Source organism: Quercus suber, unplaced genomic scaffold (assembly GCF_002906115.3).
Source record: "Quercus suber isolate HL8 unplaced genomic scaffold, Cork oak 2.0 scaffold_663, whole genome shotgun sequence".
NCBI classification, from domain to species: Eukaryota; Viridiplantae; Streptophyta; class Magnoliopsida; order Fagales; family Fagaceae; genus Quercus; species Quercus suber.
This window is the reverse complement of record NW_027070104.1, coordinates 51,194-68,731: the sequence shown is the minus strand read 5'-3', so window position 1 is coordinate 68,731 and position 17,538 is coordinate 51,194. Positions and strand designations below refer to the sequence as shown.

The window sequence follows — 17,538 nt, the reverse complement described above, 5'->3', positions numbered from 1 at the left end:
ACCCTACAATTAGGTATCACCAATTCACCACTAACCAGAGTTAATCACCCATATTTCTTTGAATGATCCTCAGTTCATTATTGTGGCCAGGAGGTAATTAGCTACTAGCAATAACAACAATGTCCTACCAAAGTGAAAGTCTAAAATCAGGTACCTTGGCATCCACCTAAATGCTTGAATTATGGAATTGAATAGAACACACAGAAAAGCAATAATACTGATTGTAATATTTTACAAGATCATTATTCATACTAAGGATTACGCTACACTGGTTCTGCTGCTTTCTTGTAACAGGGGCCATGCTGTTGTCACAACCATAGACTCAATCACAATTGAACATTTGAGCATACATATGTCAAGTATTGATAATCTTCGTTAATGTAAAATAAGGAACAAATAGGTGAAGTCAAAATATATTTTCTCACCAAAAGTTCAAGAAGACGAGGGACTGTTAAGGTGAATCTATATACAGGAAGAAGAAGAAGACGACGAAGAAATACCATCTACTAAATGCAAATGGGAGAATGACTACATCAAAAGAGAGCCATTATGCAAGATAAAAATCAATAAAGCACAAGATGATACAGTAACAAACAAGCAAATTAGCCCCTTTGATGTCCCTATTGACACAAGAAAAGAAAAAAACTCCAAATGTAACATTAAGCAAATTAGCCCCAGCACTACTACATTCATTCTGAAGATTCTGAAGAGATACATAGACAATTTCACATACTTTAGTGTTTTTTTTTTTTTTTTGATAGGCAACATACTTAAGTGCTTAAATTCTAATTTGCAACACTAAGTAGATTGTTTCAATAAATCATTCAAACGTGAATTGTACCTGTGAATTGTCGTTGTGATCTAATGAGCTGGTTGAGTTGAAACAAACTTATAAAAATTAAGGTCTGTTGATCACCTGGTACAACCATCCTGTGGAGCGGACCAAAAAGATGGTTGATATGATCATCATCCCAGAGGAGCAGACCAAAAAAATGGTAATGGTTGATGATTTCAAGTTTCAACCGTCACCACCTTTTTGTCTGCTCCACATGGATGGCGACCTAATAGCGTAGTTCTTTCTTCTTTGTCGGTCTCTCTATGGTAACATCACGGCACCAATAATCAAGTAAATTTTACTCTCTTTTTCTAACTTTTTTTTATTTGTTCTTCCTCATAGCTCACATCAATGATTTGTATAATGCAAAAATGTTGAGGGTTGAGTTTATATGCAAGAGGGTCGGGCGGTGGGTGCCACTTTTTTGTGAGTTATCTCATTCACATTAATAGACCATTGAATTATGATGGTCAAGATCATTGAATTATGATAAACCACGTAACAGGAACGTGTGTAGTTTCCAAACCACATAGTAAGCATGGTAGGTATGATCTAAATTTTATTATTTAAAAAGATCAACTATAATAGATGATTAAAGACTTATCAAAAAAAAAAAAGATGATTAAAGTAACATAACTCTTATTTACATTTATAAATGATTTGTAATATTTATAAAAAAACGGTTGGCAATAAAATTTTAATATGGGTAATAATTTTGGAATTCTTAAAACTTTGGTGGTAAAATTAGGCTTAGACCAAATTGAGTTAATAATTTTAATATGTTTGTAATAACCCAAATAGCATAAGAAGAATTAGAAATCATATAACGAAGAAAAATAAAGAGAATGTCCACTTGACTTAGGGTTTCTAGTTATTATTATGATTATGGTCTTTGGCAACATCATGAGGGAGGTTGCAAACAGAGGTTTAATATAAAGTCAAATTATGCCTTTCGAATTTGGCATTTCCAATACCGAATCACACAAACATAAATCTCTCCTCTCGCTCTTATTTTAAATTTTTAACATTCAAAAAGCATTAGGTCCTTTTCCACATTTTCCTTAATAACTTCACACCTACCATATAGGGATAGATAACTTGCCTTATAACATTATTTAGCCAAATGACTCACCTTTCTAGTCTCGCCTTTCATTTTCTTATATTCAATTAAAATATATAATCGTCCTATCCTAGACCCCATAGGTTGGGGTGATTTTAAGGGTATCAAAAAGGAGAATGGAAAATGAATTTGGTTAGGAGAAAAAAGAGAAGAGATTTTAGGGGTCCAAATGTTTTCTATCCGGATTCACCAAAACACGGTCTCTCCAAAATAAAGAAAAAACTAGAAAGAAAAAGAGGCATCAAACTAAATTACCCAATTGTCCTCATTAAGGTTCACTGAGTTCACCAGTCATCATTAAGAAGTTCTTTAGTTAAGGAAAAAAGTATATAACAAAATTAATAATGGAAAAAGAAGTGTAATTGTGACAAGGCGAATGCGTACAAGTGAACCTTTTTCCACTTACATACACACATAAAAATATACTCACGATTGTGTTCTTTTACAATAATTGGAAATTTTTTTTATCAGAACATTTTTTTAATTCAAATAAAGTTCATCTTTCTCACTACATATCAACTTAGAGAACAGATCCCATATTTTTAATTTAAAACAATGATTAAAAAAAGCACAAAATATTAAATCCTTAATAATACCATTCTTTTACTAATATTTTTTTTCCCTCAAGCTGTGGATCTTTCACAAATTCAAACTCTAGGTTTTGCTATAAACTCATCATTTTAAATAATTAGAATAATATGTAAAGAAAGTTGAATTCTATGTAATTTTTTAAAAGTAATCAAGGCATGGAGAAAGTGCACAATTTTTCTGGTTCTAATATATTGCCATATTTCAAACACTTATACATTAATTTATTTTCTCAATTTATTTTCGGCAATCAATTTAAATTACAATTTCAAGCCTGATGTACTTAGATTAATCTCTTGAATTGTTTGTAATCTTGTCTTTTAATTTTGTCTCCTGGACCTCCACCGTTGGTCGTGGTTATTAAAAAGATGGTTTCATGCAGCTGAACCAGAATGCTAAATGAGGCAAGCCCCACTGAAATGCTCAACTAAAAAGAAAGAAAAGGCCCAAGCCATGAGAATGATAAAGGGCGAGACGCCAATTCCATGGGTTTACTTTTGGAGTTCGATATCGTCATTTTCACTTAACCAAAAAAGTTAAAAGGTCTAGATTCTAGACCAAATTATTGAATTGAGAAAGCACAGTTGGACAAACTTTTACTGATCTTCTTATAGCCATTGGTACATAGACCTTTACTCATAATGCTTATACTAGGGCGGGCGTTAATGTTGTTTCATGACGCAGAATGCCGCACCTCCATTACCACTGGCATATACCTTCTGGGATCAGTGATCCCTGGCATCTTCATATAGCAAATAAGATGAAGGGCCAGACCAAATTATTGAGTCAGCAATGACAATTTTACAAAGCCTCCAAGAAGCCATAAACAAACTTCCCATTTTGACATCCTAATTTTTCTGGACAACAAAAAGAAAATCATTTTTTTTAATTAAAAAAAATTACTGAAGTAACTTCTCTAATGAGGAAACAATGTCTTTTGGTCCAACAATTAATCCTATCATCCGATATCTTCATTTAAGAGAAGCTTTATACCCTCCATCGAAAGAAATGTATTTATTTATTTAGTGGAAAGCTGATAACTATCCTGGTGTTTCCATTTTTTGTTTTTAATATCAAATTCCAAGAGTAACTTAACTGCTATTTGTTTTTTTAACAGAGATATTTAAGATTCAAATACCCCTTCCTGACTATTGAATTATTACAGAAATAATAATTAAGCCATCTATTCAACCAGTATAACTGCAGAAGTCCTTGGTTGGAATTGTTACAAGAAAGTGTACATTTTAAAATTTCAAATTGCATGAAACTAAGATGAACCACTCCGACTTATTATAGAATATCAGCCACAATCCCAGAAATCAATATCAAAACTGAAGCTAATTTACGTAAAACAGTCGCATCAAATCCATAGTTAAAATGAGAGGACTAGATAAATCAATAATTTCAACATCTAATATCTACAGATTCATTTGTTCGACTCCAATTGTACAAGGAGGTAAAAATATTACCATCATAAAGTAATGGTTAAAGTAACTTCCGTGATATCTGAAACTCTAAATGAGTGGTATACAAAAACTGCTTCTAAAATTCCCATGCAGGGTAACCTTCCAGGAGGAAGAAGCTTTTATAAGTTCAAGAGCTGTCAAAGATAAAAACAAGGCAAAAAACCTACGGTCACAACACCCTATGGTTGCAAGTCACCTACTATGCCATCTGTGAAATCTATAAATACAAATTCTACAGCCGCATATCAGCAGAACTCATGAAAAAATGCCAGAAGCGTTCATCCCTTTCTGTACGTTATCTGAAATTACTACTCTTTTTGGCTCCATGTTTGACATTGCTAGGAGTACTTGCAGAAGGGCTGGGGTAATGTCTGTTGCAACCCGTGTGTGGAGGAGATAAACTAGAATGGGCCTCAAGGGTAGAGCGAGGGGAATAACGGGAGGCCACTGTTAAGTCGGAAGTTTCATGATGAGATTGTTGGCCAGTGTCACTGGAGAAAAAGAATAATGCATGAAACTGGAGTGGTCGTCATGCAAGAGAATGCATTGAAATTCATGGTCCTTTTTTTGTTTTTTTTTTCTTCCCATTGTCATAAATATTTGGGGTCTAAATATTCATGTTAATGCAGAAAGTAACTCTACCTCTCAGAGGCCAACTTTTCTTTCGCAATAGGTGTGCTTGGGAACCTTGGCAGCTGATCACATTTATTTTCAGAACGCTCTCTTGGACTATGTGGTTTTTCCTGTCAATGTAAGACAAACTATAATATAAACAACAACAATTTAGCAACAACAAACAGATGTCATTTTTAGTTACCGTTAAGTTCTTCCCGTTAAATGCTGGGTTGAAAGATGGAACATCCAGCTGCTGGGAGTTCTTCAGGAAGCGATGTTCTAGTAACATTGCAGCAGATGACCTCTCTGCAGGATTTCGCTGAAAGCAGCACCGCAAAAAATCCTTGCCCTCAGAAGACAATGTTTCAGGTATGGGAGGGGTATCCCTCATTACCTTGAACATGGCTGCAGCCTGCATCAAATATGATAAATGCAACTTAAACAACAGTGGGAATATCTAAATGCAAATAAAATGATTAATGCAACTCCAACTACAATATACCATCCAGTATGCTACATCCAGAGACAGCAGGCAAAAGCTACAGCTGAGTGCAGAAAGCAAAAGTTGCCAATACTACCAAACTCTACAGAATTAGGTAATAAAATGCAATATTATATGTTATCCGATTGCCACACTTCAGCATCTCCTTCAAGCAGACAACTACATTGCTACGCCACAAGATACAACATAACATATGCCACACATGCTTCTCCCTCCTCCATCATGGAAACCACATGAGAAAGGTGTGAAAGTTAATTCTGAAATTGATTGATATTCTGCCAAAAGCAGGTGAAATTAATCAAGTCTTTTATTTATAATTATTAACTATTTCTAAGATCTCCTAATTCAGTGGACATACCAGCTGTGATCATCTCATAATTTGCAAAACATATAAATAAGCACACTCACTGTGCTTCATCCACATCTGATACTATGGACATGTTGCGTATGAATTATAAGTTATTGATTTACTTGAATTACAATGTCCCTTAAATTAATTTATAAAGAAAAGACACAAAACTAAATATTGATAAAAGATCAAATATGAATCTAAATAGGATTGCAATTGAATATATAATTTCCCAAGTCACTGATTGTAACAGAAAGATTGTAATAAGATCCACGCATATAAATTCAGAGCACCTCACTTAAATTGTACTTAACAACAAAGTGGACTTCCTAAGTCACCGATTGTGGCAGAAAGATTGTGGTAAGATCTACACACATAAATTCAGAACACCTCACCTAAACTAACTAACACTTAAATTGTACTTAAAAACAAATTAGATGACAAGTTTCATTACGTACATGCTGCTATTATCTTACTTTACCGCAACAAAACTAGCCACAAGTTAGCAACCAACAAGCACACTGCCAATACAACAAGGTAATTTTGCAGGGGGCAGTACCAAAGTGGGAACCACTTCAAGGGGAGCCGAAGAAGAAAGGAATTAATTATAAACATCAGGGAAAGGAGAAGGAAGAATTTGCACATCATATATTTTTATTATAAAAACTGCATTTTTAATTTCTGTGGGAACAAACTACAATTCTAGAAAAAACATTTAAGAGGGAAAAATAAAATCCACCAACACCCCCTTAATCTTGTAAGAACACCTCTTCCATCACCTCATTTTGATTACCTCTTTTCACTAAGTAGCAATTGCAGAAGAGATAGTCAATACAAAATATAAAGGTCATACCCAATGCATAAAACTCCCACTTTTGCAGGATTTGGGAGAGGTCATAGTAGGCAGCCTTACCCCCAATTTATTGGAGCTGCTGATTCCCAAACTTGAACCCGCAACCTATTGCTTTTGGTGGTAGGCACTTGCCATTGCACCAAGACTTGACCTCTAAACAATAAAAAACATATTTCTTATAAATTAGAAGTTTGTTAGGCAGTTGCCTAGAAAAACAGAGGAAATGGATGACGTAATTTATTGATTTCTAAGCGCATCAAACAACAATCCAAAAAGAGATTTAGGGCAAAAAATGATTTTAACACTCTCATTCAGTTAGTGGGAAAGAACATCCATTCATCGTAAATGACCTGCTTTAACAATGTAGCTTGATCTTCGCCTTATTCGTTAGTTTGTAACTTAGATGGGATAGACATAAACCACAAAAGCTAATGCAAAGCAACAATCCAACCATATAAACCTTCAAGAACTGAATATGATGACATCTTATTGCACAATCTCTCCCCTTTTTTTTCTTTTTTTTAAATCAAAATTTAATGAGATAAATGCAAAGCAACATAAACTTCTATTGTAATACTGTAGGATCAATAAAGTGCATAAGGGAACGTTAGGTGCCTACCCCTTCAAAGTCGCTCCATGGAGGTTTTCCAGTGAGCATTTCAATAATAGTACAGCCCAAACTCCAAATATCTACAGCAAGAGCCAGATCAGAGTTGGAATCTCTCTGCATCACAGCTTGCATGAGCTGCAAAAAGACAATGATCTCAGCAGGGGAAGATACAGGCCTATGAAATATTGATGTAGCAGCAAGAAAATACCTCTGGAGCCATCCAGTATGGACTTCCCTTTAAGGAAAGATCAGCTGCTTGTCCAGTAAGCTGTGCAACAATAAGTCCCAAATTACTTAAGCCCAATATTAGAAACATCAACTAGAATATCCCAGAAAGAAAATTATAATGGCAAGTTGGCAACAATAATTTATTTTATTGGTAAGTTTTCAAAAACAATAAAAGAGGTCAAGAATGGTTATAATGATGAAAAGATGATACACCAATTTATAAAATTAGGTATCACCACTAACCAGAGGTAATCACCCATATTTCTCTGAATGATCCTCAGTTCATTACTGTGGCCAGGAGGTAATTAGCTACTGGCAATAACAACAATATCCTACCAGAGGATTCACAAGTCTAAAAGCAGGTACTTCAGCATCCACGTAAATGCTTGAATTATGGAATTGAATAAAACACAGAGAGAAAAGCAATAATACTAATATTAATATTTTACAAGAGCATTATTCATACTAAGGATTACGCTACACTGATTCTGTTTTCTTGTAACAGGGGCCATGCTGTTATCACAACCATAGACTCAATCACAATTGAACATTTGAGCATACAAATGTCAATTTATCTTCTTCTTCTTCTTTTTCAAAAGAAAATTATCCACAAGTATTGATAATCTTCGTTAATGTAAAATAAGGAACAAGTAGGCAAAGTCAAAATATATTTTCTCACCAAAAGCTCAAGAAGATGAGGGACTTTTAAGGAGAATCAATATACAAGAAGAAGAAGAAGACGAAGAAATACCATCTACTAAATGTAAATGGAAGAATGACTGCATCAAAAGAGAGCCATTATGCAAGATAAGAAAACAAAACACAAGATGATACAGTAATAAAGAAGAAGAAAATGAACTCACATGTTTAGCCATCCCAAAATCAGCAAGCTTGACGACTCCAGATGAATCAACAAGCAAATTCGCCCCTTTGATGTCCCTATTGAAAGAAAAGAAAAAAAATTCCAAATGTCACATTAAGCAAATTAGCCGCAAGACTACTGCATTCATGCTGATGAGATGCATAGACAATTTCACATACTTAAGTGTTTAAATTCTAATTGGCAAAACTAAGTAGATTATTTCAACAAATCAATCAAACGTGAATTGTACCTGTGAATTGTCTTTGTGCTATGCAAGTAAGCCAACCCAAAGAGAATATGGCGAGTAAAATTGCGAACAACAGACTCTGTTATGGCTCCACAATGTTCACGAACATATTTATTGATGGAACCAGGATGAACATACTCCAGATATATAAAAAAACGGTCATCAACCTGCATATGCACAACATTAATTACATGCATTGCTTCAAGGATACTATTGTAAACAACAATGAGAATGCCTAAACATGCAACCGGGAGAATACTCACTATTTCACTACCATAATACTGCACAATATTTGGATGCTTCAGCTGGCTAAGAACTTTGATTTCCTGAAACAAATAATTGGAATAATAGAGGCATCAGGCAAGAAAACCAAATAAATAATTATGAAGATGATTTACCAAATACTAATACTACTACTACTAATAATAATAATATATTTATTTAGGAAAGTTTTAAAGTTAAACATTTAAAAACATATGTCATAAATGCTCCCAACACAGAGAAACAAGACAGCAGGATATGGATAGCATTCATCAAACCAAACCACTTAAAAACTTCATTGACCAAATATCAACCAAGATACTTTTAGCCTCTAATGAATCGCATAAGTTAGGATCATTCTGGATAATTACAGAATCCAAGATCTAAAAGGTGCCTGTACCATATACAGCTACTCAAGAGGTTTAACCACTACCTATTTGTAAGAAACGTTTTGATAGACAAATCAACTATGCCAAAATTAGTATACTCATCTGTTACAAATGATCCAAATTACAATCTCAATCACACTTATTTCCCCCCACCCCCATGGGGGAGAGAGAGAGAGAGAGAGAGAGAGAGAGAGAATGTGCAGTCCTTAGGGCAAGGATTGCAAGACTAAATACATCATTGTATGCAAAACACTGGCATAGGACAATCCTTAATTCATAGAAATCCTCAGCTGAACAAGGGGAAAGAAAGCTCAAGTATACTCATCTATCATCGAGAACTCATGCAGAATCTTCAAAGCAAAAATACTAATCCAAGAAAACTTCTTAAAGAAAAAAAAAATTAATATGAGAGCCTTGGGATTTGACGGCAGAATTAAAAAGCCACAAGAGAAAGAACACTAGTAGGGTGTCAACTTCAAACGCAGAGTGATTTTTTTAATGTATAAGCAAATAAGAAGGATAACTGATAATGCACAGAATTGATGTACTCTAAAGGCCAAAAACATGAAACCATTCGTTTCAATAAAAGGGGAAGTTCCCAAGGCCTAGAAGTACAAAAATTCACCAAACACACACATCTAAAAGAAGGTATTATCCTAATATGATTTAGAAATAAAAAAGAAAATAAAAAGAAAAGTAGATAATGATCAGGATTAAGGTATCCACAACATATACTGCAAAACCTTCCGAGTGAAAATTGAAAAGATAAATAAATAGATAAAGAGGAAAAAATTTAAACTGTTAGAAATTGTCTCAAACAATAAAATAAAAAAGACCACGCAAGACAAAAACAGCCATCACCCATGTTCACATGTGCAAGTTCCAACTATTCATTGCATGCATGTCTGTCATAGTTTACCCACTGACAGCTTTGTACCATTGAAGAAATGGATGAGCCAATGGTATGAGAGAAAAGATATGGGATGCAAGCTAAACCTTTTTTTTTTTCGTAAATGTATAATGAGAAAATATATATATATATATCTCGCCAAAATATGGTAGCAAAGAGTTCCCTATGATATGAAAAAAGAGTAAACACTTTGCAGTAGTGATTAACCCATGTCAGTAGCATAAAATTAACCATTATTAGAAATCAAGACAATTTAGACCGTGATATTTAATCCTTACTATAATATTCCCTTCAATAAATTAGGGCAAAAGCTTGATATGTTTTATTCCAATACATATAATTATAGAGGGAACTAGTAGTGCAATAGATTCTGGAGAATTACCTGCTGTAACTGCTTTATACTCTCTGCAGATTTTGGGTCATCAGGAAATATTTCAACTTCCTTCATTGCACACAAAGCTCCAGTTTCCCTGTAAGAAAAGAGTAACTATACTAAAGACTTTGCTGCAGGTAAAGAAGCTAGCATAAGAAGTACATCAAACATATATACCTGTTGGTGGCAACATAAACACTTCCAAACGTACCGCGCCCAATAAGCTTTCCTTTTTTCCATTGACTATTCATCGGCACTGACTCCAATTTAACTATAGGTTGGGGAGGGGGAGTGGGAGGAGTGGGAATGGGATTGGGAGTTGTAGTACATGGTGAAGGTGTGGCTGCTCCTGGAGGAAGAGGTAATGGGTGGACATTTACAGGACAACTATTTTCACGTCGCACTGTTGAGGTTTCAATAAATAATTTACAATTCAATGGGGATGCAGACCCACTTTGGCTTTTGGGGAATTGTTGGGGACATTTTGCCCGAGGACTGTGAAGAGGAGAAGTATCAGAACTGACAGTATTGTAATCAAAGAACGCAGGGGGAGGGAATCCCGGAATCATTGCTGTTGTTGGTATCTCTGGGGCAGACCAGACTTGATTTCCCTTTGGAATCATGTAATAATAATATGGAAATGAGTCACCGGTACTTGCCCTATGTGGACTGAGTGCAGGACTTGAAAAAGGACTATTTGGAGCACTCCTCATAGGAGCATGGACCCTGAAGTCATCTCTTGAGCTTTCTGAGCAATTTTGCTCTGGAAGCTCCCTTCTATATGACCTCTTTTCACCATAATCCACACCACCTTTTGTGTCTCGGCTAGCAAACACACTGAAATTAAACATGTCAATAGATGCAAAATGTCTCAGCCAATGCACAAAGAATCAACCAAAATACAGAACATTAAACCGCGACGAAAAAATTAGCATTTTTTCCCAACAAGGCAACTACAATCATGCAAAATGACATACATCTAACACAAACTAATCTCATCAACGAGCACTCTATGCATTTAAATTTAGCATTTCACCAATCAAAATCCACTCTTTTCATCATTAAACACAAACATACACAATTTGCACACAACCAAAACGCTCTTGATTGAAATATAATAACAGAAATACCGGTGAATCACCAATCCGCCTATGCAAAATCGGACAAAAACAGGAACACAGAAATTCATCCAAAAAAAAAAAAAATCACAGCTGATTATTCTACCAGAAAAAGAAAATTCCTGCCTAAAATTGTAAATTAAACCAAAAAAAAAAAAAAGTATATATAAATATGAAACTGTGAATTTGACAGCGAAGACGAAAGATTTTTTCACCTTTTAATTGGAGAAATAGAGGAAGAGGCTCTGTCTCTATCTCTGTCTCGGTCCTCAACGACTCTGCTCTGGGCGGTCTTGGGCGAAGGGAGAGGGACGTTGACGAAATCAGGAACAGGCCTTTCCTTGGCGCGAAAAATCCCTAACTCCGGCAGAGGCAAAGGCTGAGGCTTAGCCTCCGACGTGGTGGTGGACCGCGAAGCCATGCTGGGCGATCTCGTCAGCGAAAGCGGCTCCAGCGTGATGGAGCCGGCGGAGACTCCGACGACGTCGTTGTCGCTCAAATGCCTGAGCTTCCTCTGCCGCGTCAGCCTCCTTATCGGCCCGAAACGCCACGTACCGGAACCTACCTCTTCGCTCCTTTTGCTGCTGCTACCGCTACTACTACTACTCTTATTATTATCAATATTAATATTACTATCATTTGGAGATTCACCATCGCTCGGAGATTTGATCGGTAACGTCGGGGTCGAGGATGATGAAGCCGGTGAGAATGAAATGCTTGGCAACCAACGCATTGTAGCTCGCAATCATACCTGATACCAATACACCTACATAATAATATATGAATATGAATTTTTCTTTGAAAGAAAAAAAAATTTAACGGTGTTGATGGAGAGGAGGGACAAATAGGTCGTCAGGCAAGAGAGAATCAAACGCTAAGAGGAGAAGGAGATTCATGGAAACTGTGGATCTTCTTCAACAGAAACTTTGGACATGGACGGTGCACGAGTCCTTGTTTCTTTGGGCTTTTGGTTTTGGTTTTGGTATTTTCTCTCTCTCTCTCTTTCTTTTTCTTCTTTTTCTTTTTCTACACGGTTTTTTTACAACGTACTTCCACTCCAAACGGGAATGGTGCGTCGATTTTGAGAGGTCAATAATTAATAGGTTCTCCTTCTTCTAACAAAGTCAAGCTCGAGACAGAGAGAGAGTGTTTGCGTTTGGTGTTGCTTCTTTCGTCTTTTTTAAATTCCGTTATTTCTGCTATTTTGGATTTTGGTAGTTGTTCTGTTTGCTATGCCAGATGTACGCCTAGGTGGTAAGGTTCGTTAAGCTAATTTTGCCAAGGTATTAGTTATGTAATTAGATTTGAAACATATAGGTTATCATAACTAATATATTTGCAAAATTATTACTAACTAATATGCTTCACTTCCGGTGACATAACTAACATGTTTGTAATTTATCTTAACTAATGCATAATCTGTGCATATGTACGGTACAATTATAAAAAAAAAAATTACAATTATACATATATGGATTCAAATTATTATCTTTCTCTTTTATTTTTTTATTTTAATTTCTTTTAGATATACACATAAGTTTACTCTTTCTTTCTTTTTTTCTTTTTTTGTATATTGAGTTTTTGATGATTTATTTATATTAGATCATTCGTCTTTTGCACTTGACTAACTCACTTAGAATAAAAATTAAAAAAAAAAAAGTTAAATAGCACGTGGAGCAAAATTAGACAAGAATTGGAATCAAATTTAAAACCTAATTAGATTTTCTCTCAACTTTACCTATTGGCAAAAAAAAAAAAAAACTTTGGTCATAGGCCTCTTTATCATTTTCCATTTTTTTTTTTATTTAAATTAGATATGTTTTTTCTAATTTTTCAATTCAAAAAGTTCTTTTATTAACAAAATAAGCACTTGCGCGCTTTTATAATAGAAAAATAACTATATTTTAGCAAACTAAATTTAAAATTCACTCATATTTAACCATGCAAAGTTATGTAAAAATACATAATTGCTATAATAATCGCGTAAATTTATACTGACACTATTTATTTTGCATTTAGTGCTAATTTACATTTACATTATTCATTTTGCATTTAGTATTTTTTTTTAATTCTTTCTTTATGTCCCTAAGGATGAATGAAGAAAGTGAATGGTAGTTGTCTGTGAAGAAAGAAAAACAATTAAAAAGAAAAAGAAAAATTAATATTTTAATAAAATGCAATATAAAATAGATAATCTAATATAAGAAGCATTTATATCAGTTCATACAAAAATTCATATCTATTTTAACATAAAAACCTACTTTTTCCTATTTTACATACTCTTTCAAAACATTCCGCACCTTAAACCAATTTAAAGACACACACATAACATTTGAACATTTGTGCAGTTGATATAATTCAATATTCATTGACTTGTGTTATTAATTAGTAATAACAAGAGATTGGAATATAATTTACTGAATTTGTGTTTAGTGTACAAAGAAGAAGTCTAGCTAACTCCATGTAAAGAACAAGTCAAATTACGTGTTTTCTTACCACGTAACATAGCATTATAACGATTCAACATGCACAACAAAGTTCAAATTGTTAATTAAGAAAATTACCAGCATCTAACTGAAGAATAAGTAGGCGGATTGAGAGGTAATGACCAAAACCAAGTCATTTGGACTAGACCCAACATCGTTCTCTTTTTCTTTCTTTTTATTGTACTTATGTTGCTATAGCGAAAGTCTATACAATCAAATTGTTGACCCTTCCAAAAGGTTACCTTCTTTACCAAACTTGGTCAACATTATGATTGAAATCGTAACTAGTGGATGCAGTTAACATCAAATAGCTTAGCATAGATTTTATTAAAATATTTGACAGTGACAGAGTGTACTTCATCCATTATAAATGGAAAAATAAATAAATAAATAAGGGTTAAAAGGAAAAGATTTAGAGTTGACTTTTTAGATCTAGAATGGACCAGGGACTCATTTTCCTTTTTCTTTTTTCCTTTTTTATTGATAATATTTACCTACAAATATAATTGTTCAATTGATATATATACATATATATTAATTCCAGTTTGTTTGAGATCATCTACTGCGATGAATATATGTTGTGAACCAAGAATAATGTGTTCTTGATGTTTTGGAAGTCTCTAGCATTTGTTCTAGAGAAGATTTTATTCTATTGTGGATGTTTTAACTAGATTAGGACTCATGGTTTTTCCCTCATCGGTTTTCCATGTAAAGATTTAGTGTTCTTGATTATGGGTTGTTGCTGAATTTTCTATTTATATTTAGTATTGGAATATATATTGACTAATTTATCTGGAATATCCATTTAATTTGCACAAATAGAGAAAAGAAAATAATTATGTTGTGTGTTGTATTAATTGGTTATTTTCCCCGACAAGCACAACATCAACCCAACTTCATTGGGTCTCCGGCAACCATAGCTCGACCAATTTTCTTGCAGAGACCTACAACCAATTTTAAACCCATCATAGATACTAGCCAAGAACTACACACAACCATTTCAAAAAAAGAACTACACACAACCATCACTGAAGCCAAACCTGATTTTCTTTCCCATGAGAGAGAGAGAGAGAGAGAGAGAGAGCTACAGATAAAAAAAAAAACCAACTTGAAAAAATATTGAAAGGGTGCTAATGGGCATGTGGGTTTTGAAGCAAGCAAAGATCTCTTTGTTTACAAAATGTTATGACCTCATGTAGAGAATATAAAATTCACCAACTTTTTCTATAGACACACTGTCATAGCATTTTTCACAATTTGTTGAGATAACTAGTTGTGAGAGGTGGATAATTAATTTTCACATGGACCCAACATAATGTCACTTTGCAAAATAAGTAATATCTCTACACTTATTCAAAACTCAAACCCAAAATATTTTTATGGTTTTTTTTTAATGGCCTTGAGGCTCAACAATGTATTTGGAGAATTTTTGAAGAAATAAAAATCAACTTCTATATATATATACATATATATGATTTGGAATCAAGTTACACTTGGTATAATTTTAAGCAGTATTACATCACCTAATAAATTTTTACTAAATTAATATTTTGAAAATCACACTGTGGATTTAAATGTTCTATATATTCTTAACATGTATGTCAAATTTTATGTCAATTAAATATTATTTACAATTAGATCGTAAACTCATCTTTTATGCATAATTTTTAATTATAAAAACTTAAAATTTAATATTTGATTGATGACATAGCTATTAATTTTTAATTATTTTGAAAATTTATAAACATAAAAGGTATTAAATAAAAATGTAATCTAATAGTGAATTTATCGAAATTCACATAAAAATAATAACAATAATGAATGATGTAACATCATTTAAAGTTACATAATTTATTATTATGTTTTTAATAGCTGAAAACAATTTTAAAAAAAAATTTATAAATGTGTTACTCAAGTACCCAACAACCCGCCGAGTCTCGTATTCCTTTAACGGGTTGGTTTTTTTTTTTTTTTTTTTTTTTTTTTTTTTTTTTTTTTTTTTTTTTTTTGAAATTGGTAGACACGCTGCTCTATTCTCTTTTCTAGGTTCGTCGATTTTGAATCAAGCGAACGGACTTCTAACACTTGTTCCATTGAAAAGATTTTTCCTTTTGTGCATTTTGGATATTCTATATGTTGCAAGCTGCTAGTAGTTTCCAACAGCTCAACCAGCGAAGTTTAGCTAATAGTGACAGGAGGTGTTAATAACAAACACTGTGATTGTGGGGAAGGGGAAGTGAGAGGAGACTTGTCCTTGTATAGTATTCAGGAGACCATATTCAATCATCCGTAAAGTGAAAGATGTGCTACAATTGTAGCAAGATTTTCCCTAATCTTTGATGCTAAAGTATGTGTGTTCTATATGATAGGTCTTTAGATCAAAGATTTTTTTTTTCCTTAATACTGTGTAATGTTCTTTGTTTTTTGTTGTTTGGAGATGGGTTTTTTATGTTATTTTGTAGTTTGAAGTGTGCTGCGAAATCACTTGTTTCTTGACATTATTTCACGTTGATAATTATAGACTTACAAACATCCTTCTAAAACAATGTACAATCACTTGGGCAATGGAGGAATTGGCTGGTTTGCGTACTATAATCCTATTGTGTACAAAATTTTGCTATAAGAAGTCTTTAGAAAAAATGCAATTTATGTGGCAGCTTTTAGATGCTATATAGAGATGATCTTTTTTGTTTCCTCGAGAGCAAATAAAGTAAATCTACTTTTATGATGCAACAAAAAATATAATTTTTGTATCTTGAACGTGTTTTGCCATAATTTGAAATTTTTTTGCTAGATAAATATATGTATTGTTTCCAGACCAGATACTTCCTGTAATTGAGCCAGAAAGGAGAATTTCACATTATTCTTATTCCATCTCAGCATGTTTGGAAATTTTAGCAAACTTCACATTTCTTAAGTGTAACCAGTGAACTTTATTTACTCGATTAGATGTTGATTTAGATCTTAATCACTCTTATATGTGTCAGAAATTGTTGAACTGGAATCACTTTTGTTGCTATTATTTTTGTGAATTAGCCATGGGGATTTGTATCTTATTCAGGTTAGTTTTGAATTTGATTAGGGTATTGGTGTTCCTATTTACTTGTAAGCACTTGACAAGCTCAGTGAATTATCTCTGGTCAAATATTGTTCTAATGCTACTTTACACTGATTATAAATCTTTTATGCCAAAACAGGTGGCCATTTGAATAGGGTAAGAACTAGTCTAAAATATCTTTGTCCGGCTGAACTCATTCCTCCCAAAATTGAGGTGGATGTGAGCAATCTAGATATCGGAGATAGAATTTTCATGCATGATGTTGAGGTTCATCCATCCTTGAAGCTTCTGAGTAAGAATGAAAACATGCCAATATGTAAGATAGTAACCACGAAGTGGGAAAATCCAGAACCTGCCAGTTTATAGGCAATGAAGCACAACTTGAATGGCCATTTCTGACTTGCTTGTCATTACTTTCAGCGAGAAGCACTTTAAGAATAAGTCTGCTGCTTTGGCTAGGTTAGTACTTGAGAGGTGCTTTGGGAATCTCAGGTAGACAAGAAACTTGACATTGTTGTTTAGAAATAGAGTTTAATCAGACAAGAAGATCTTACTTCGAATCACTTGTTTAATTGTATGGGCAGTAATGGTCAAGGCTGTTAGTGGATGTCAAATTATTCATAAATGGAAGTTCCTTCTATTTTTGGCCTGTGACTTCAATTATAGTT

General features: G+C 33.7%; 1 protein-coding gene across 4 annotated transcripts; it reads right to left on the bottom strand.

Annotated features, from left to right (window-relative positions):
- Window positions 1-3,908: 3,908 nt before the first annotated feature.
- Window positions 3,909-12,471, bottom strand: LOC112028174 (mitogen-activated protein kinase kinase kinase 5). 4 transcript variants are annotated; one of them, XM_065765912.1, is made up of 11 exons: window positions 11,542-12,469; window positions 10,386-11,045; window positions 10,218-10,305; window positions 8,539-8,601; window positions 8,279-8,442; window positions 8,030-8,105; window positions 7,147-7,206; window positions 6,948-7,073; window positions 4,827-5,036; window positions 4,652-4,752; window positions 3,909-4,500 (listed from the first exon to the last, which is right to left on the bottom strand). In XM_065765912.1, the coding sequence occupies exons 1-11, from the start codon at window positions 12,057-12,059 to the stop codon at window positions 4,305-4,307; spliced, it is 2,262 nt and encodes a 753-aa protein (XP_065621984.1). In that variant the 5' UTR covers window positions 12,060-12,469; the 3' UTR covers window positions 3,909-4,304. The 4 variants fall into 4 exon arrangements, 2 of the variants coding, with proteins under 2 accessions (XP_065621984.1, XP_065621985.1); XM_065765913.1 differs by having other exon boundaries at window positions 4,324-4,456; window positions 11,542-12,471; XR_010625949.1 differs by having other exon boundaries at window positions 4,352-4,456; window positions 4,652-4,738; window positions 11,542-12,471.
- Window positions 12,472-17,538: the final 5,067 nt, after the last annotated feature.